This window comes from Parasteatoda tepidariorum, chromosome 8 (assembly GCF_982258835.1).
Source record: "Parasteatoda tepidariorum strain Cologne lab strain chromosome 8, Ptep-v5.0, whole genome shotgun sequence".
NCBI lineage: Eukaryota > Metazoa > Arthropoda > Arachnida > Araneae > Theridiidae > Parasteatoda > Parasteatoda tepidariorum.
Genome location: NC_141762.1, coordinates 40,912,357 through 40,935,365, shown reverse-complemented (window position 1 = coordinate 40,935,365; position 23,009 = coordinate 40,912,357). Strand labels below are relative to the sequence as shown.

Below are 23,009 nucleotides of genomic sequence, written 5' to 3'. Positions count from 1 at the left end.
CCTGGATGTCTGACTACAATGTTTAAAATGGTAGTGAAATTACGATTAAAATAAGCGTAAATTTGCTACTTGATAATCAGGTCTTGTGTATTTGTTCAGTCATAATCATTGTAGATAAAATTTAATGAATCAATAATTAAGTCCAAATTTTATTAATCATTTTAAATATTCAAGAAAAATCACCCATTAAAACGAGGGAAGTTATTATGTATGTATGTGTGTGTTAATTATTGTAACACAATTGCTAATAAATGTTTTTTTATTGTATACTTTCTTAAGCATATGCTATGTTAAGCATTTTTTCTTTAGAAGCGAACACTATTTTTAAATATTAAAAAAGTGCATTTTTTTAATTTTGTCGATTTTTTAAACTTTGGGCTTTAAATTTTTTTGGTAAATGAATTTTGAAAATCAGCTTTATTTATGTTTTTTTTTCACATATTGTTTTAAACTATCAATAGCTGATGCAGCAAAAATTTTCTTAAATGTTTGCTGCATTAGTTAAAAATTCATTTTTTTTGTTTTTTTGTTTTGTTATGAAGGTTTATATATGTGTTATTTTTAATTGAAGTGATTGAATAGTCGAAGTTCATTTTCTCTACTTTGTTTATCTGCAAAAATTATTGTAAATTAAATGAATATCAAATAAATTTATTTAAGTATTATAAGTTCAAAACATATTTATTAATAAAACAATTTTTATCCAAAACATGTTATAAAATAGGTTATGCTTAAAAATCATGAACAGTCTAGTTTGTTTTTGAGTTTCTAATTAAACGAAGAAAAAACTTTTTAGAGTATAAAACTTTTTTTCTTGGTAATATGAATGATTCAACAGCTGATAAATCCAAAAGTGAAAGAGGAACGGCATATTACTTAACATGCACATTGAGATTACTAAATTATGCATTATATATATGCAAAATTATTCCCAATTAATTTTAACATTTACTGTTTTATACAATATTTTAAATAAGTAAGCTTTTGGATTTGGTAGTTTTTCAAAATGTATCCTAATCATATAAACTGATTTTATAACTAAATGGTGACTGAAACAACTTAATTTTGAAATTTAACGATTATTAACTTTTCTTGAAAATATGCAGAGTATGTAACAAAGTGATTTGTAATTTTTTTATTGATGGTAAGGTGCTAATATGTCAATTCTAAAAGAATGTCCTTATTTTAAAGATCAAAGGCGAAAGAAAATATTTTTTTGCAGTATTATTTATTATATAACTATTAAAATATATGACCAGCACTATTTACTGTATATTACACAGTGTGTTACATTATTCAGTTGTTAACTAAAAGGTTTTTTTCTTCTAATTTCTACCCTTGCTAGTTTGAAAAAGAGGATAAATAAAGAAACAAACTAAACAAAATCCACACAAAATTTAAAAGAAAAAAAAAACAAAAGCTTATAATTTAAATTTGAGATAGAACTATTTTTGACAAGATGTTATCAAGATATTTAATGAAATATGCACATTTCTAAGTAAACTAACTTTTCTTCTCATGTTGTCTCCTAAGAAAATCAGGTGATATTAAACATTCTTACAAATGTGCAGAAGTGTGAGAAGCTTGATCCCACAGTCGAAACTAGACTGAAAATCAAGTTTACTTAAAATATACGTATTCAACAGAGTTTAAATTAACAATATATATTAACTGTGACTATTGTATCCGTAAATATGTATGAGTAACAGTCAGGTATGCAAATCTGTAGTGTTAGCTTTCATTGTAGAGCTATTATTTTTATTTTATTTAAGCGACTTAAAACTCCTCATGCACCACAAAGTATAGCATGAGGCTTACAGTTGTAAGTAGAAAACAAAAGGAGAAAAATTTACAAATTTACATTAAAAACAAAATTCCGCAAGGCCGCAAGACTTTCAATACTTTTGACCAGTTCTGATAAGACAGGTGGCCAACAAATAGAAAGACGTCTCAAATCAGTTTTTAAATTCATTCGGGCACTCGCATACAGACTACAGTGAAGAAGAATATGTTCAGCATCACCGCAAGCACAAATTCCACTGGTCTGCAGATGGAAACGAAATAAATATCTCTTAAAATTTCCATGGTTTGTTAAAATTTGGGTCAATTTAAAATCAGTTGCAAAGAATTTACATTGCAAATGGTGAAAAATGGATGGAAAGAACCTTTTCGTCCTAAGCGACCGAGGCGAAGCAAGAAATTCAGCATTCCAGTCCGCAATGATTTTATCTCTAGCGATGCGCTTCCAGTGAGAAGCTGGAACAGACACCCTTAAGTCTATTTCACCACACGTAGCTTCCCTAGCCAATTGGTCTGCTCTTTCATTGCCCAAAATACCGCTATGGTTGGATCCCCACTGGTGGCTTAAAGCCAACCCATCTTCAGATATGTGGGTACCAGCTTGTTTGGGGAAGTAAAGGAGGCTACATTGGAGGCTGACTATATTGCCTCAATCATGTCTTTGGAACTGAAATTGTTGAGACTCAACTTCCAGGACCCTCTCCTGGCCTACTACGGCTTCTGCGGGAATGCTTTGCTTATACCTTTTGTTATTAAGATAAAAACACTGGAGTTGATATTTCAAAAGTTATTCTATTTCAAACAATGAAATAAATTCTTATGAATGGTCAAACATCTATTTTTCAGTTTTTCAACAATTTGAAGTACAAATCCTTAGTGATAAAGAGAAAAAAAAGTATTAAACATTAAAAAAAAAAATTATTTCTTGAAGTTAGATTATTTTGTGGAAATTTTTGTCCTTCCGAAATTAAAATTCAACAATAAGTCAATTTTTTTTTAAAAATAAAATTTACAATTTTTAAGAATTTTTATCAATTTTAAAATTATATCCAGCCAACAGTTTAGTAGTAAGATGGTACCATGGGTTTATATTGATAGTCCTAAATTTTTCTTTTAGTGTGGTAAGTTTAAGTAAATGTTTAGATCTAACGCTTTTGTTTTGGGAAGTAATTGTTGTAATTGACAAAGTTTTCTGATTAATATATTAAATTAGTACAATTGTATGATTTGAATGAGTCTTTTACTTTGTTAGAGATTTCGTTTTTTCTCTAGTTTCATAGTTGTTAATGACTCACTCATTAAAACCTTTTGTGTAGATTTCACATTGAGTTCAAACTTTACTAAAGATTTATTTTACGGAGGAGTATTTGATCGTTTAAGTCTTTGTGATTTGGAAAAAGGGAACAGAAGGATAACAGTGCTGAATTGAGCATCGCCCCAACTTTCTTTTGAAAATTTCAATCAAAAAGACAGGTACAAAAAATTATTTGTGAAATTTTTTCTTGTTTTTATGCTACAGTAAAATATTTTATTCACATTTTGATTGGTCCAATATTTTGTAATTTGAAAAGTTTTTGGTTTCTAATCAAACTTAGTTGTCAAAGTTACAATGTCTATGAAACAACAAAAGTATGAAAAAAATAAGAACTTCTCTTCAAATCACAAAAAGGCTTTTTTTTTCTTCAAATTTTTAAAAAATCCTTGGTATAAGAGGTCAATAAAAAATTGGAAATTAGAGCTTCCTAATTTGGTATGTTGAAGTCAAGTTTGTTTAAGTAAATTTTGTAAAAATTAAACAAAACTCGTGGTACTTAGCAAATAATTTGTAGTAATTTTTTTTTTCTTTCTACAGTTTAAATACAAATGTAATTGTGGTGGCGGTGATTGTCATTCCAAATTTAGAATGGTAGTTCAGGTCTCATTTTTGACTTTCGGCCATTACAGATACATCTTAATTTTAATGTAATATAGTGTAAATGAATAAAATCATTTGATTTATTAAGTATTAAAAATGGCCATAATTCAAAATATAAAAATAAAGAAAAACCCCTTAAAGGGATCAAGAAAAACAATTCTCTTCATATCGAAAACTAGGCTTGATAGTCAACGGTTTGGATATCAACCCTTTAAGCTAGAAAATATGTAATGCCTATTGTGGCATCACAGTAATAATTGAACATAATATATTGGATATTCATGATGACAAATTTTTTTATTGTTAACCAAATATTAATACTTTTATACAGTGCTGTAGTGGTTTATTTTTACAAACAAATATTTCAATCAGAGCAAACATTTTAATATTCAATGCCAAAAGGATAGTTTGAATCATCCTTCAACCTAAAAAAAAAAAAAAAAAAAAAAAAAATCAAAGCATTAAAAGTCAATAAAGCTTTAGAAACTAATTGAAATTTTTTGCATGCGAAGAAAACAAAATGTTAGCGTAAATAATATTTAAGGCATTTTTGCTGAGTTTAAATCTACAAAAATAATGAACATTTGAAATAACTTAGTACAAAACTGTTTTTATTAAAGTGCTTGATATCTAAATTAATACAAAACTGGTTTGGATTCTAAAAGTAGAAACCTTTAGACAAGTATTCAATAAATTAAGCTATAATCTTGGCACTTTTTCAAAGTTCAGTAAAATTAATTAAAAAGCTTATTTCTTTGTTGGTTGGTAGGTGCACTCCTACAATAGACTATATTTTAGACATTTTTAAAGGAATCAAATTATCTTATAAAATCACCCGGTGCTGATAAAAATCAAAGAAGTATAATATTTAAAGGTCTTACCAAATCAAAGGGCAATAACGGAACTTCTCTGTAAAGCTAGCAACTTTTATCATTTCATCTTGAGTAAGTGCAAAATCGAAGTTCTAAAAAATAATATTTTCAAAAAGTAAACCATTAAATTTAATTAATTAAAAAATTAAAAATAAGTAATTATTAGGAACAGCTCATGGTTAGAATAGAGAAGTATGGAAAAATACATCTATCTTCGAAATAATATAATGACACATAAGATTATACATTAACTCAAATTATAAAAATAAAAGTGGTTAGTTTTTTAATGAGAGACAGGAAAACTTAAAGCTCGCTTGAAATAGTGACATTTGTTTTCAGAATTCAGACATAAATTATAGATAATTTTTTAATTGTAAATTTAATTACTCAAATATTGAGTGAAAAATTGTAATCTTTAAGGCGGCTGTGTTTTTTCATTTATTCATTCGCAAGGAAGCTGAAGCGCCCACTGCTCCCCCGCCGGTCCCTGATATGACACATTTCAATAAATAAAATGTTCCAAAATCAACACATAGGGGCAGAATTCCTTACCTGTCTGAAGATAATCCTTAGTGTTTCTAATTACAGATCATACGTTATTATTTCTATTTATGTCGGATTATTATAAAATTTAATAGTAAAAACGGAGAGAAAGAAAGTTTGGCCCTAAATACATACCCTAAAATAAACATATCCAACTCAGTAAATTGAAACAGGCTGTACGCAAGTTCAGTGGCTCGATGAACAATACAGGCCTTTTAAATAAGCATATTAAGGATTTTTAAAAAAAAAACTTAAATTCAGCATATTATTTGAATCTTAAGATCAGATTGAATCTTAACAGGTTTGTTTGCATATTGGTTTGTTAGTAATGATATAAGAGTTCTTTGAAAATTGTTAGTGTGACATAAAAATTATTTATACCATAAGTACATGATTTCTTTAAAATTAATTTTTATAAGAAATTAGCAATTTTATAAGTTTTATTATTTGTGCAAAATTATTTAAAAAATGAAGGGTTAACATACTATACATATAAGACATACTATAATTGTTTAAAACTCTTTCAATATTAACTTGTCGAGTAGACACATTCTTTTAGATAATATTCAAATAAGCTTAAAATTAGAAAGCAATCTCAATTAAAAAAGAGAGATAGAGTTGTGTTTATTTATAACAAAAAACAATTATCTAAATATTTCCATATGGCTTGCAATTGTAATCTATAAAAACTGATATAATTTACACAGATATTCTTTTAAGACTAATAAAAGAACAATAAAAGAAACATAAATATTATTACTAAATACATGACACAACATTCAAACTATAAAAAAAAAAAAAATTAGTTAAAAATATCATTTTTACTTTAAAGTTGCCTATTATTCTTTCTTCTGTAACACTCTTAGGGATGACGACAACTTCTCGCTGAACATTAAATCGTAACAGAATCTAAAGAGTAACAAAATATTTTAATTTTTAATACATAAAGTATACCTGAAATAATAAATAAAATTTGATATGCTTACATGAAATATTTTAAAGGAAATGTTTTAAAATATTTATAATAAAAGTTTTGCTTCAAAAAATTAAGTGGTAAATTTACTTTAAGTAGACAGCTAGCAGAATGTCATGCACATGTTTTTTAAACAGAGTTAATTTTCAAAAAAGGTAACGATTTGTTTGTTATTGTAAATTAGAATAAAATACATAAGTCTTCTTCTTCTGAAAGGTTGGAATTTTAAAATCCTTTTCTCAAAATAATTTTATTTTGATGCATAGTAGACTTCTTAATAAAGAGTCTTTAGTGTTACAACCAATTTGGAATTTTTTAAATCGGATGAAAATGAAAAGTTTGTGCAGACGTTAATTTTTTGATATTGACAAAGGAAGATATGATATATAGGGTTCACACTAGCAATGAAAATTTATTGGTCTAATAGGACCACTTAGATATTCATTTAGTGGGTCAAAACTTTAATATGGTAGATAAATTAGAGGGGGAAAATCGAACTTTACAATTACATAAGTCATGTTATTATTATATGGCGCAGAAACCTGGAAACAGACTAAGATCGAAATACAAAAATTGGAACCCTTTCAAAACAAATGTTTAAGATTTATTTTTAAAATTTTCTGGCCTTACAAAGTATCAAGTAAAAATCTATTAAAGAAAGCTAAAATAAAAACAATAGAAGATGAAATTAAAAAACGAAGATGGAGCTGGCTCGGACATATCCTTAGAACGCCCAAGGAAAAAATTACATCTGTTGCGCTTACATGGGCCCCTGATGGTAAAAGAAGAAGAGGAAGACCCAGACTTACCGTCCAGCGCATGTTTTTGGGCGAATTAAGAGAATGTGGAATATCTGGCTCGGAGGAAGCAAGATCTATTGCTAGAGACAGGAGGCGTTGGAGGGATATGCTAGAGGCCTTAAGTGCCCAAAGGCACGTAGAAGATAAGTAAGTAAAGTAAGTAAGTATCAAATATTATTAATAAATATTTATAGCACCTTACAAGTGATTAGTTTCATTACCATATAATGATTGAAGATTAGTATTTATTAAAATTAATTTAAAAAAGCTGGAATAATATAAGTAAATAGTTTCAACATAGATATTAAAATGCACGACTAAAAAGGGCATTAAGGAAAATAGAAAAAGTAAGAATTAACAACTATATTGTCTAAAAATTACAAAATTTTGAATAAAGTCATTTCCAAGCGAGCAGAAAATATTGTTTCATTGATTAACAATTATACTTTCAGTACATGAATTCCAAAGTACAGCACAACACTGTAAGTATGAAATTTCAACATTTCAATTTAAAAATTTTTGCATCGAACAATCTCAGTTGTTCCATTTGAATACCACACCGTACAACGAGTAGAAAAATAAGATTAGTACAAATTTTTTTTAACTGCAAGGTATTTGATGTAAAAAAAAAACTATTTTTCCTTACTATTTTGTAAATTTGAAACGTATTTCAAGTCGACAAATTTGTTGCTTACGCATATGATTTTTAGCGACATTTGTAGAACAATTGGTGACAATTTTCGCCTTGTCATACTGGCGTGAATCCTAATGATAATATTTCTTTTTTTTTCCCCACAAGAAGCAAATTTTTCTAATGTAAGCCATGCAGTTTAACTCCTTTACTTACTTAAAAAGCTCACAGAAGTTTTCTTTTTCAATGAAATAATTTATCAAGGTTTTGCTTAAGAGTCATAAATCATTGTAAACCTAAACTAATTTTAGTTCATACCACTACACTAACTTAAAGTTAATCATTTAAAGAGAATTTGATCATTCTGATTTTGTAAATTTTATGTTACTTGATAAAAATTTCAAAAGATTATAATTAGCTTAATAAAGCTAAATAGTATAAGTGGCACTTGCAGTCAAAAAATAATAAGTTTCTAAGGTTTTTATTTTGGAATAATTTTCATACCAAAACCTAGAGAGAGTACTTGAAATAAAAAGAAGGCATAAAAATAAAAGGGATAAGCATGTTTTAAATGCTTTTATAGTTAGACTATATAGGCACCATAACTTATTTAAATGGGGAAAATACTCATAATAACTTACTAGTTAACAATTTTTTTACTTACAATGTATTTAATATAACGTTTATTACAATAATTTTTTGACATTTTACTTACTACTAAAATTTCATGCATTCATTCCAATTTTAAATTCAATTTTCGAGTAAAAGTAAAACTTTAGTAAATGAAAGTTTAAACTTACTTGAGCGGGAGTTTTATTGTATTTTTCAGCAAGTTTTTTAATTCTCTCATCATCCAATAGACAAGGTTCATCTGGTTTATTCCTAAAAACAAATTCAATAATGTTGACAAGCCCAAATTTCTTTTGCAAAATAGTAATGAATTAGATCGATAAAAATTTAAAATATTGAAGCAAGCTGAAAGTAACCAAGAAATTTTTTTTTTATGTGGAATAGTAGAAAAAGCTTTCTATTTTTTCGATAAAAATAATTCTAAAGAATTGTAAGTAATTTCTAATACAGCAATAAAGAGAAGAACAATAAATTTCAATTCAATCACAAAGAAACCTTTTTGTATAACTTTCAATATAACTTACCATGGTCGATCAGGAGATCCTAGAGGGCTGTATGCAGTAACAGCAATGTCGTTACTTTTACAGAACTCAATTAGCTTATTTTGATTCAAATAAGGGTGGCATTCAATCTAAGAGAGAAATGTAACATTAAAAAAAACTTACATTTACAAGTACAGGAATTTTTTACAAATCACAATGACACTGTGGTTTTCAATAAAACTAACCAGACAAAAAATATCAAAAGAATACCAAATTGTTATCTTTTTTAAACGCAGATGAGAGTCATTATTCTTAAAAAATATTTATGCATAGTAAGAGACATTTTTTATAGTACGTATTTTAAAAAATTAAATTGCAAAAAAAGAAATGAAATACTTATATTCAACAATTTGCATTTTTCTAAATAAATAAATTTCCATATACACTCTATAACAAAAAAAGACGCGCAAAATCGACGCTCGATCAAGCTGGAATGATGCCGACTGGCGACGTATAGTCTTTAGCGACGTTATAGTCTTTCCGAACTGTGTCCTGACGATAATCGAAGACGTGTTTGGAGACGCACAGGGCAGAGTGGGGATCCTGCCTTCGCTATTGCGCGCCACACCGGCCTTCAACAAGGCATTATGGTCTGGGGTGCCATTTCCTTTCACAGCCGGACCCCTTTGGTCGTCATTAGAGGTACACTTACTGCACAGCGGTACGTCGACGACATCTTAAGACCGGTTTTGCTACCGTTTCTTTTGCAGCGCCCTGGGTTGGTTTTTCAGCAGGACAATGCCAGACCACATACGGCACGTGTTGCTATGAACTGTCTGCAAGCTTGTCAAACTCTTCCTTGGCCTGCCAGATCACCAGATCACTCTCCCATCGAGCATGTCTGGGATATGATGGGAAGGCGATTGCATCTGGCACGGGATGTTGATGACCTCGTTCGACAATTGGATCGAATTTGGCAGGAAATACCTTCATTCAATTCAGAATTCAATTGTTTTGAAATTTTAATCATTTACTATTCTGTACATTGATAACCGCCACATTTTATAAAAATTACACATTAAATACAAGAAGTACATTCTGCTCAACAAATGATTATCAATCAATATATCTTCTTATATATATATATTACTGATTCTCTTTTAATTGTATGATATAATAAGTTGCTCTATATAAAAAAAGAGAGAGATAGAGGGAAAAAAAAGTAAAAGTTATGGAAACAAAACAGAAATATTTTCTCAAAATAATGGACCCTGGCATCCCAATTACTGGGGGGTGGGGGAGTCCGGACGCTTCGGACCCCTAGGGATTGTATATATATACTGACAACCTGAACCCAGAGTTGTTCTTGTTGGTTCTTTTGTTGAACTCTGTAATTATTCTTGATGTTATGTTGATAGCGAACCAGCAGTTTTGTTTTTCCTGATGAGCTTAATTTATTCTAAATAGATTTGTTTATTCAATTAAGTCTTCAAATATATCTTCACTAGCATAATTTTTAAAAAATCTTCCTTTTTAAGGGAAGGTGGTTTAGATGATGTTGCTAACACATTGAATAAGCATTATGATTGAATCTTAATGCTTAAAAGTGGAAATGTAACATATATATTTTTTTAAAAATTGTAAATAGTTCTTACAATATATTTTAATAATTTTTTTTCCATTCTAACCTAACACAGTTTTTTTTCCTCATTTTGTATTAACTTTCCAGACCAAAACTAAGTTGATAATTGCTCTAATTATTTGAAGATAAATATTTAAAATAATAATCAGATGATTACTGAATAATTAAACTATACTTTACCAAAACTAGTGATATGATAGTAAAATGGTATCATATTCTTTATACATTTTGTATTGCCAATCCTGTAAACAGCAAAAAGAAAATGTACGAAAAAAGAGGAGGCGCAAAGCAAAGGAAACAAGCTGATGTAATGTAATAGAATATAATAGTGCTCATGATTTAAGGATTTTAAAAATAGGGTGATTATTCAACTAGTTATTTAGTTTACTTGAATCTGATCATAGATAAAGCAAATAGAACACTACACAGCACTTACTTGCAAAACAACTGGCTTGATTTTGCACACATCAAGAACTCTACGAATCTGTTCACTGTTGAAATTGGACAGACCAATAGCTTTGACAAGACCTTTATCATAGCATTCCTCCATACCCTATAAAAAAGTTTTATCACAAAACATAGGGATGTCTATGAATCACTTAGAAGGAGAGGGTTCATCAAATTGTGAGAGTTTGTGACAAGAGGGACGTATAGCAAGATGTGTGACAGATTATGGTTAAATGAACATTTAAGAATTAGCAGGTAAAATATTTATGTATTATTTATTTTACGTTTTTATTAACTTCTTATTCAAAATAATTACAAACAAAATCCTTGTTATACTTTCAATAAAACACACAGTTAAAGCTTTAAAAAAAATTGAAATGTGATGTTTAACATTGTGCCTTGTTTCTGAACTGATACATGCTTGTAATATAGCTTGACAAGGGAAAGGGTATAGTGAAGTTTGTCAATTTGTAACAAAGGGAAAGTAATTTATGGATGGTATAATCATAAATGGAAAGCATAAAATGAAGAATTTCCTAAATTATTATGATCTGACAATTCATTCCTTAACATGCTTTAAATGTTGGTAATTTTTTTTTATTTTATAAAACTGTGAAGTAGGGTAAACCAACCAGTGAAGGAACACTACCCAGTGAAGGAACACTTCATATGTATTGATTAAAAATAAGAATTTGAAAGTTTTTCTTTAGATTGATTGGTAACAATAGCTTACTGCCAAACAATAGGAAGTCATCTAGCAATGTTTTGGATTACCTGGTCAAATATACTTCTCTGGAAAAAATTTTGAATTTGTTATTATCTCTGCAACACCTTGTTTCGTTGAAAAAATTATAAGGCGATTGTTTGTATTTATATGTTTGAAGTGGAATTAATTGCATGTAATAGTCTTATTTTTCTCACTGTGAAAAAGAGAATTCAAAATATAGTTATTGAAGTTACGTTTTATTTCTTTTTAAGCACCATAGCATAATCAAGTACTGAGATAAGGGGGTGTTTATTCACTGGATCACCAAACGATGAAAAACCAGTGAAGGAACAAGTGTTCCTTTACTGGTTTTTTTTCCCAGTTAATGAAAATAAAATAAATTTTTTAATTTTCTTGTACTTTTAGTCATATTATACATTAAAATTCTGTTTCAAAGACAAAAAACAACTTCTAACCAGTGAAGAAACAGGCATGTTCCTTCACTGGGAATACTTCCAGTGAATGAACAGTAATGTGTGAAATATGATTTTACATGATTCTAGGATAAGTACTTCTGCTATGTAGAGGACAACCGAAATTTTGTTAAAAATTGTATGAATAATTCCTGAAATAATTTCAGTTCAAAATGTTAATTTAATTGCTTAATTTATGAAAAAATTATAATTTATATTTATTAATGGGGTGTGTAGTTACATCAAATGTTAGGCAACTTAATAAACTATGTTTACAAATCGAAAACTAATTAAATATAATCATAAAAATTTGAATAGAACATTTTTTCGCTGGCTTTTACACCAAGAACTGATAATAAGTTATCATTATGGGATAGCAACGTGATTATATAATTTATAAAGACTACTTCACTATGTTAGATTTTAGAAGCAAGCTCCTCAACAAAAAGCAGAGTTAAACAGAAACGATACTCAATTTCTTCAGAAGCTTGAGAGGGAAATCCCTCAAGATATGTTGCAAATTTTTTACGCAGCATTGACTGAGGAGTCTAATATCGAAAATGTCCGAGAGCCTGTACTTTTTTCAATATGGAAGAAGTACGTATCAAAAGAAGACCACTTGGTTAAGTCAAACTTAGGAACTGAAGCTAGAATTGATAATGAATGCATCTTAGATATCGAATTTGAAATAAGTCCTCATGCTGATCCTCTCTTAGTTTAAAAAAGAAATGATTCTATAAGTAAAATCAGTACTTCTAAAGATCCTCTAGATACAAGTCAACAAAAGATGGATTTTCCTCAAACTTCAAGACACCTTTCCCCCGTCTATTTTCGAGAAAGGCATTCTAGAAATGTTGCTGAAAAATCAGAAGAAGTTTGGAAGAACCATTCACATTGGCCAAATATTGATGATAAGAAGAAAGGTCAAATAAGAAGAAAAATGAATAAATTACCCTTTGCACTAACTTCAGAGAAATGGAAAAAATTTCAAGAGGCTGAAAGATCTAAAAAAAAGTTAAAACAAGAGAATATGGAGAAGAAAAAGAAAGAAAAAATACTTAAAAAAGAAAAAAAGCTTCAAGAAATAAGAGGAAAAAGAGTAAGCAAAAAGGTGATAAAATAATAATGATAATAAACAGCATCGGATGACACAATGATTCAGATTTGACTGTCAAATTATAAGAAAGAATGATTTTTTAAAATTTATTTTGTATTTAACATCACTTTATTTTCTAGTTCATGATTACAGAATAAAGTTAGTATTTTACAAGTACTTGTATGCTATTATTTCATAAATAGTCTTGTTTTCATATATTTGTATGGCTAATGAATTCATAAAGAGCATTAAAATATAACCAAAATTAAGTGTTCCTTTACTGGGCAATTTTGTGTTCCTTCACTGGTAAGAGCTGTTCCTTCACTGGGTCTTCTTACTACTTGTTATTTGAACCTCCAAAACTTTAAAACAATATTATATAAGTTCTCTACAATTTTTTTACATAATTTGCAATTAGTAACAAATATGTTGACACTGTCATTTAACTCAAATTACGAATTTTGAAATTAATATGATTTTTTAAGAGGCAAGCGAAGCTTAAGTGTTCCTTCACTGGTTAGTTTACCCTATTAAAATTGAATAATATCTTCAAATATTCATAATTTAAATGCATTTAAATAACATATTTTATGTAGAACACGGAATATTTTTTCCAATACTTCATTAATTACATTACTTCTTATTTCTTTCATACATTGCCCAAATTGCAAATAAACTTGTTTTGTTTACAAGAAGATATAATTTATTGATAATCATATAGATATTTTCATAATCTGAAAGAAAAAAAAGACTTCAGCCTGTTCATCTGAAAGAAAAATTGAATTAATTGCATTATACTCTTCCACTTCAGATCAACTATTTCATTTTATTGATTGAATGTTACTATCAATAATACTTTAAAAATGATTCAATAATCCTCCTCTTTTTAAAGACAAAAATTATATCATAAACTAGATATTAATATTGGCTGAATGATGTGTTTAGAATAATTCTTAGCACCCTAAAAGCAGTAATATTTTCAAATAAAGAAAAGGAAAAAAGAAAAAGGGATTCCGAATAAATGCTCATCCAACAAATAAAACCTGAATAATGAAAATACTTTTGAGGGATTGGAAAATATTTTTGAAAATTTCATTAATTGACATTAGTTACTATAGACTTATAGGATTTGAAAAACCTGAGATTCACACAGCCTGGAGTGATTATATACCAAATATATTGTGGTGATAGGTTCGCCGCTCATCGTAAAATCAAGTTTATTTCATATTGTTATCTGTTTGTCTTTAATCAATTGTGTTTTTACTTATTTTTGAAGTGAACTGAAATAAGAGTTCTGACGTCATCATATTAGAATTGTATAAATACCAGCACGCACATGACAGCCTGTCAGTAATTTCTCTCATCACCTGCTGTGATGATGCTTCTTGTAAATCAAACCAACTTGTATATAAATGTAAATATGTTTAATAAAATATTAGTATCTCGAAGGAGCTATCTTCGCTTACCTCAATATCTTGTCTAATAAAATAATAACGATATAAATATCCTGTCTATCTTGTCTTTAAATCATATCTTGTCTTTACATATCTTTACATAATCATATTACATATCTTGTCTTTAAAATATAAATTATAATTCATTGAAATTATCTTTTTGACTCTAAACAAATAACAATAGAAAAGCTTACAAAATAACAGAAAGTGAAATAGAAGTTCCATAAGAAGTCATATGAATTTGAATATGAAGTTATCATATGAAGTTTGATATGAGTTTGCATATGAAGTTAAAATAAAATAATTTTTGTAGAGTCCAACATCAATGATTGAGGAAAGTTCTTTTTCTCAAAAAGATAAAATGCGAAATTTTATTATTGGTTGGTTTTTAAATTGAGAAACAAAACCTGCATTGATATATATATATATATATATATATATATATATATATATATATATATATATATATATATATATATATATATATATATATATATATATATATATATATATATATATATATATATATATATATATATATATATATGTATATATATATATATATATATATATATATATATATGTATATATATATATATATATATATATATATATATATATATATATATATATATATATATATATATATATATATATATAATATGCATGTGTGTATGTGTGTGCGCGCGTGTAATGCGAAAATTATAAAAATACTTTTGTATTAATAAAAGCATTAGAACTCTTTCATTTTCATAAAATGTCTTTGGTAAAAAATAGGTGTAGAGATTTTGGGAATTCAAGGTTGAAAACATAGCTTTGAATTATAATTAGATTTATATTTCAAAGGAGGAGTTATTTTAAAGTCTTTCACTTCCATATAAGGAAACAGTAAATGATTTTCGATAATGCGTAGGGTTACAAGGTATGCAATTGCTGAGCCTTTTTACCTCCTTTTTGTTAGTATTTAATGCAGGAGCAATAGTTTTTGCGTGTCTCTTGCTGTATGATGTGTTCCATGTAAGATGTGCCGGAACTATCCGGAGTGTTGTCCACACTCACTCCCTTGCGGAGAGTGGATGTGAAATGTTATAGCCACCAGCTTACCCTTAAATAAAACTTATGAAGGAACAATTGGTTCACGACTGAAATTATTTGAGCTAATTGTAACCCAAAATATCAGGGATGTAACCCTGATATTTTATATATATATATATATATATATATATATATATATATATATATATATATATATATATATATATATATATATATATATATATATATTGTATATATATATATATTGTATATATATATATATATATATATATATATATATATATATATATATATATATATATATATATATATATATATATATATATATATATATATATATATATATATATATATATATATATATATATATATGTATGTAAGATAGCTCTACTAATTTAATTTTAATATAACTCATGTATCATAACGCACCCACTTTCAAATAATGTAAAAAGTTTGAAATTACTGTATCAAAAATAATAAAATTTTTGAGTAATGGTTTTAAAATACTAGTTCAAAATAAAATAGTAAATAATAATAACTAAATAACCTTCCACGTTTCTATGAAGTCAATATTTTCTGTTAACGTCTCGTTGTTCTCATCTTCGGGAAAAAGTTCATCTCCTTCCTTAAAAAGAATTAATAAATTAATGTATTGAAAAATAAAATAAGATATATTATTTATAAATTTAGAAAATTGCCAAGTAATAAAATATAGAAGAGACCTTCATTTCATGTATTAAAAAGTCTGCATGTTAAATTAGAACATAGACATAATTTTTGACATTTGTCACAGACATAATTTTTGCAATGATTAAGAGAGACATATTTTCTTCTCGAGCTGTTTTTCTAAATGGATTTGAATCAATTCATTTAAAAGTTCTAATTTAATTCATACAGGGATGGAAATTAAGTAAATTTGGACTATGATCCAAGGGACCTAATAACTTAAAAAAATAACACAACACTGAAAAACCATGAAGCAAATGCTACCTACAATATGTTTACTTTTATAGCTGGTCCGGGCAACCATTCCTAATTTATTTAATGGTGGTCCACACGAAATTTTATTGTTCTCACATAACTGTTAATTTCGACCTATCACATGTAAAATTTTCTCATATTACATCTAAAGCATAACTAACACATAAATTAATCTTGATATTTATCACATTAAGCTCGATGATAATTTAATAAATTTTAATAAACGTGATTCCTTAACTTTTAAATGTTTCTAAATAAAATATAAAGATAGATAAATAAAAATTACTTTGTAAGCGATTGGCCAATGGATGAGGAAGAGATCCACATAGTCAAGCTGTAAATCTTTCAATGATCTTTTACAAGATTCAATAACTTTTTCTCGTCTATGAAATGTATTCCATGCCTAAAATTTAAGAACATACATGAGGAAAACATTAAAAAAGCATAAAAAAAGTTAAAATGTCAGATAATTATATATTTACACATAAGAATTTTATTTATAAGGTTTCCTTAAAAATAAATCATGCGAACTGAAAAAGTTTTAGTTAATAACCAAAACGAAGAGGTTAGCAGAAGTTAAAGAGTTTTTTTCCCTACAAACAACAATTAATTACTTTTTAAAACAAATGCAGGCAGATGTTTTATATTCAAAAATGCCTTAAGTAACTTTGATTGATGCTAAAAAAATAAGAATGTTTGACAGGATAAAATGAAAGGTTTACTGATCTTGGAAGAAAAAAATTAGATAATTTCTTAATTCACATTTCATATAATTGTTTATTTAAAATTCAATTTACTATGAAATCTTCGATAAATATGCATATTTTCTTTGTTAAACTGAAACAGGTGAGAAATTTTATTGCTTTTTCAATAACCACAGTTAGCAAATAAGCTGAAAGCATTATTAAATATTTACTCTATAATGAATTATATTGTGTTTATAATAACTCATTCATACTTAAAATGTTAGAAAAATTTTGCTATCTGTATCCACGCCAAAACAATTGAAAAAACCCAAGAGATTTTTAGGCAATGGTCCTGTGGTCTAGGTCCACCGCGAATAACTAAAAAAAAAAAAAAAAAAATAGAAAAATAAAAAATAAAAAAGAACATCAGGTAGCCAACCCCACACAAATCTCTAGATATTTTTAAATTTTGCAAGTTTAAAAATCGCCTTGGTATTTGTATGAAAATATTATCATTTGTTTTATAGAATTAAAATGACCTATTAAGAAATACCTTTCCTTAATAATTAGAACCAAAATAATAATATTCTTTATTGTTATTTGATATAACTATACATAACTTCGATATATAACTATTCATATGAACTTACTTTAGTAGTCACAAAGATATCTTGTCGAGTGACAGTTTTATCAGCAATCTTTTCTTTGATTGCATTTCCAACTTCTTCCTCATTTTCATATGCAAGAGCACAATCAATATGCCGATATCCACACTGAATGGCACACTTCACGGCTTCAAATACTTCACCAGGTTTAGACTAAAAGAAAAGAAGTTAAACTAAAGATGTATGGGAAATTTAAAATTTTATAAGAATGGAATTTACCTTCCATGTGCCTAAACCGATAAGAGGCATTTCCATTCCATTGTTCAATTTAATTTTGGGGGCTAATTTTATACTGTAAAAAAAAGATAAATATAAATAATGTAATTAAAGAGCAATAAGACATCCCTCAAAGAAGGTAGAAGTTACAAAACAAGCAATATTGCTGATTTCTTTGCTGTGACTATAATTATTGTGCAAGATTTGAGATACCAACTCTTAAAGTTGTAGCATAGTTAAAATCACAACGTCATGCTAAAATTAAAAATATTTTCTATTTTTACACCAAAATAATTGCCAAGTATTGACAGTGGTCTTGAGAAACTAAAAATGATAGCGTAAAAAAAAAGCATCACAGAAAGGGACCAATTTGAAGGTTATAACTAGGAGCAACCCTTGGCCAAATCTTCACTTAGTTTTTAAAAATTTTTTGTAAGTTTATAATCCCTTTTTACGCCTTGGCAATAGTAGTTCGAGCTTACAGGTAGCAATACAGAAATATCCTCCTTAAATTCATATTTTATAATTAAGGCGCATGTAATGATGAAATGAATGTTAAAGGAGTTAAAATTTCATCACAAAGGTCTGATGAACTGAGAACCAACTGAAAACAAATTCAATTAGTTTTTTTCTCCCTTTCTACAATAGGATTTATGTATAAGCAGTGGCGTATCTAGGGTATGGCAACTATGGCGAATCGCAAAATCGATCAACATCAACGATTTTTTATTTAAAAAGTTTATTAAATGTTTTTTTTTCCTTCTTTTTTTAGTTAGGGCAAAAATTAAAAAAAAAAGCATACAACATTCAATCTTACCATGTGGGCTCGAAAAGAAGACATCGATGTCTCTTGAGGAACTCTTTTTGTAACTTGGGGATTGAAGAGGAAAAGGGATCCGCTGATCGTAAAAACAAAGTAAGTGATGAGAGTTAAACAATTTTGTCCACCCATTGTTTTTCATAACTTCGTTTGCAAACTCTTAGACCACCGTAGTAAGGGATAATAAGAGGGTCCACAGAGGAGATTTCCGGTGCTTTTGTATAAGTCGAAAAGCGAGCAAATCTCCTTTGATTGTTACATTAGCTTCAGCATTAAAAAAGGGGGGAAATAAGAAAAAAAAACATTCCACATATCAACTCTTTTTAGACGACCTGTCTGATAACAATTCCTACACGTTTCTGCATTGCATTCATTTACAAGACACTTTTTCTTTCTTGATGCTTTCAAGTTAAGCAACACAGAAATCAAATTGTATATAATTTTGTAATTTTCATGAATACATTCACGATAAATACTAAAATAAATAAGTAATAGCTTTTACTTTTCGGCTGTTGTATTTACGACGATTTCTTCAAAAACCAAATTTTAATTGTAAAATTGTAATTTAAAGAATAATGCTTAGTTTTTAATAATTATAATTATTACTCTCTTTACTAACTTTTTGATACATTTCAATAAAAATATTTTTAATTTTAGAAAGTTTCCTAATCATACCATTTTCTTCCTTTTTTTAAAAAAAAATAGATTAAATAATTACTATTTTTTCATTTAGTAAGTCTTTTACAATATTTATCACTTACATTACATTTATATAATACCATAACATATTACTTAAAAAAAAATTTATACTGCTCTTAAAAGGGTTCATAAAGTGTCCTCTATTTATATATTATACTTATATACTATATTTATTTCTTATAATCAAAGAAAAATCGTAACAAAATAATATTAAGTTAAGTTATAATATGCAGTTTATAACCAACCAATACCACATTTTAATAACTCTGAAAACTTATCAATAAAGTGGCAATCACAATAATTTTTTATTATATATAATTATTTTTATTTTAAGAATATAAAAAAACAATAAGTATCTTATATATTGAAAAATTAGAGCTTGTTTAATTATGAAGCATCTGCATTCTTATAACGTATTTCATAAAGATACAAAAAGCTCTCTTTTCCTCAAATATTCCGAATTATATTTCTCTTTTTACTTAAAAACAACTTTTAAAACTAATTAATTTTGATTAGTTTTAAAATATTTTGTTAAAAAAAACTGTTATGCAGGCCGGTTTATATTCATGCAGTTCGAATATGGAGTTCGGATTGCTGAGAAATCGAATTTTAAAAAAATCGGATATTCAGTTTCATTTCTCAGACAATTCGATCATTCGTATTTTCCCATGACAATTCGTATTTTCCCATGATAAATTACCGTCTTTTAAAACGATGTGAAAAATCTATACCTTACAATTCAAATTTTTGTTACGACTATTATTAAATAAAATAATATATATTTACTAAAAGTTATTTTATAATTAAAAGCGGCCTTTATAATTGTATGGAAAATTCTTTTTTCAATTCACTTAAATAGCTCTCGAGTTACTTCTCAGATTGCGGCTACCCCCTAGAGCAGTGTTTCCCAAACTTATGACTTCTGTGTACCCTTTCTAAATTTTTCGTAACGCTGTGTATCACTAATAAAAAAAAATAATGTATTTTTTACTATAAAAAAATTGCACAAAAGTTAAAAATCGCAACTGGCTGTTGACACCACTAATTATTAACTGCTCTGACAAAAATAGCCAATAGAAAAATACGTAATCGTAATTTTCATGGCTAGCTTTGTTTTTAAATAAAAATTTTTGAAATTTTCGTTTGTTGCAAGATATTTCGCACGGGAACGCGTACCCCCACTAAACTGTTCCCGTACCCTTAGGGGTACACGTACCACACTTTGGGAAACACTGCCCTAGAGTTCCAGAGTTTTGTAAGTAATTAAGTGTACATTTTAGTTATTATCTGTTATTATATAATGTTTGTAAAACTTAATTATATTAACAGCATCGGTCTTTTTATTGAACAGTAAATAAACTAATCAATATATATAATTCGATTGTAGCTATTTTATTTGTAATTATCGTAACAAATCGTAATTATTTACACTGTGATCCTTAATGAATTTATTTTGTAGCTATGATTTTATTGTTTTGATGTTCGCTAAGCATGATTATCTTTTAAAAAATCAATTTCATTCAGTTATAATTTTGAAAATATTGGGTTATCATCCTGCTATGTTATAGTCTTCTTTAACCTAGGTACATTTGTTGTGTGCGTATTTCTTTTATCAAATTATATTTGTAAAACTTTAAAATATAATTGTGCTTAATTAAACAAATTGTTAGAATTTTTATTGACAATTGAAAAAACGCAATAGAATCTTCTATAAATAATGTAAAACAGACCTTTTTATTTCTAACCAATGATGATTACGAATACACGTGAAAGCATTACAATTGAAAAAATATAATTTTATAGTTATAGTTAATTTTTATTTATTTACTAATCTATTTTTTTAAAAAGGAAATACAATGCTATCTTTTTACAATATTGCCAAAGGGTTAAATACTTCAAAGAATGCTTTTATTTCATATTGCATAAAAAGAGAAAGATAATTTAAATATTTTAGGAAGGGTACCAGTACAAGATTTGCCATAGCTTCTTTCTATTGATACGCATCTGTGTATACCCCAGCTGAATTTGAGTTATGCACTTACATTATATTTTCATAGAGTTTTTATCTTACTATTAATTGTTATTACATTTTGGATCTAAATAAATGTGAAAGTAATTTCTTTTCTAATTATTAATTCAACTAACCATCAAATTAATTTATTCAACAATCAAACTAATTTCGCAAAAAGAGATCACTGCTTTTCTTTCTAAGTAGATAATTTTTTCAGCATTGAAGAGGTTCGTTATATTTAAAAACTTGAAAACAGATATCCTGATTTTGAGAAAAGAGTGATATTTTATGCACCTTTAAATGTGACATTGAAAAAAAAAAGATCTATTGTTTTCCTAAAAATAAAAATTAATTTTTATTAACTTAGCCTTTTATTATTATGATTAAGCCAGTTAATCATAATAATAAAAAGAAGGAAAAAAAAGGAATTACATGTAACGCAGTGCGCTTTATCTTTTTATCTTTAGTACTATTTTCGCTATCTTCACATAATTTAAGAGAAAATTTCACCAATTCTATCTCCCACAGCTATGAAATGACATTGTGATTAATTTTTTTTCTTTAATAGTGTGAAAGATCTCAGCCTTTTAATATTAATTTTGTTTAACACTAAGATCTTTACTTCCGACAATTAAAATAATTGAAAGATCATTTTTCTTAAAAAGAAAAAAATTCTAGTTTTCTATAGCCATGTAATGCTTTTTTATAATGTATTTTTCTAAATGTTTCATAAAAACAAACATTGCTTTAAATCAATGCGCCCGTTTAAATTATCGGCCCTAGTATTGACTTACTTAGAATAGCTTTATACATCCAACTAAAAGGGAAATTTATTTTGAAAATTATTAGAGAGAATAAAAATTGAAAAAAAGTTATATAGATCGCAATCTTACATTGCATATCAGTTTAATAGTATCTTAAGAAAAAACACAACTTACGAGCTCATGATCCCAGTGATAAATAAAAATTTTTAGTGACAGAAATACCGGTATTTAAACTGAATTGAAGGAAAATTTTCCAATTTTATGTAAACAAGCAAATAAAAAACACGAAAATATATCTGTTTATTAGATAAGAAAAAATGAGTAGCAATTGAAACGCTCGCTTGTGTATAGAATTACCGATCAACAACACTACCTTGCATCATCAACCTTGGCTATTAAGAATAACAAAGAATCTTCAGCGCGCGTGGTTAGGCATAGTCACCGAGAGTCAAGGCCTCTCAGTAGGTACCTCTCAGTTGCGAGCCACAAGATAACGCGGTATTCAGATTTGTATTAAGAGAAAACTATAATATATAGTTCATATTTTTGAGCAATGTATAACATTTTTGCTTTACCTAATTTAATCTTAAATATTTTTAAGAGGTAAATTTTTGACTTTTTATTAGAATAAATCAATGTTATTTTTC

The 23,009-nt window shown here is 27.4% G+C and overlaps 1 protein-coding gene across 1 annotated transcript; it reads right to left on the bottom strand.

The window, feature by feature from the left end:
* Window positions 1-3,993: 3,993 nt before the first annotated feature.
* LOC107455825 (aldo-keto reductase family 1 member B1) lies at window positions 3,994-22,812 on the bottom strand. The gene is made up of 11 exons (XM_087150151.1): window positions 22,537-22,812; window positions 18,072-18,144; window positions 17,838-18,005; window positions 16,788-16,904; window positions 16,068-16,145; window positions 10,725-10,841; window positions 8,689-8,795; window positions 8,335-8,416; window positions 5,956-6,039; window positions 4,597-4,679; window positions 3,994-4,140 (listed from the first exon to the last, which is right to left on the bottom strand). The coding sequence occupies exons 1-11, from the start codon at window positions 22,542-22,544 to the stop codon at window positions 4,098-4,100; spliced, it is 960 nt and encodes a 319-aa protein (XP_087006277.1). The 5' UTR covers window positions 22,545-22,812; the 3' UTR covers window positions 3,994-4,097.
* Between the last annotated feature and the right edge of the window lie 197 nt (window positions 22,813-23,009).

Bases quoted from the DNA above. Each gene is read 5' to 3' on its own strand.
- LOC107455825 (XM_087150151.1), bottom strand. The intron at 8,417-8,688 runs GTAAGTTATATT...ATTTGTTTTTAG, and splicing joins GGATCTCCTGATCGACCATG to GAATAAACCAGATGAACCTT. The intron at 6,040-8,334 runs GTAAGTTTAAAC...GTTACTCTTTAG, and splicing joins ACAATAAAACTCCCGCTCAA to ATTCTGTTACGATTTAATGT.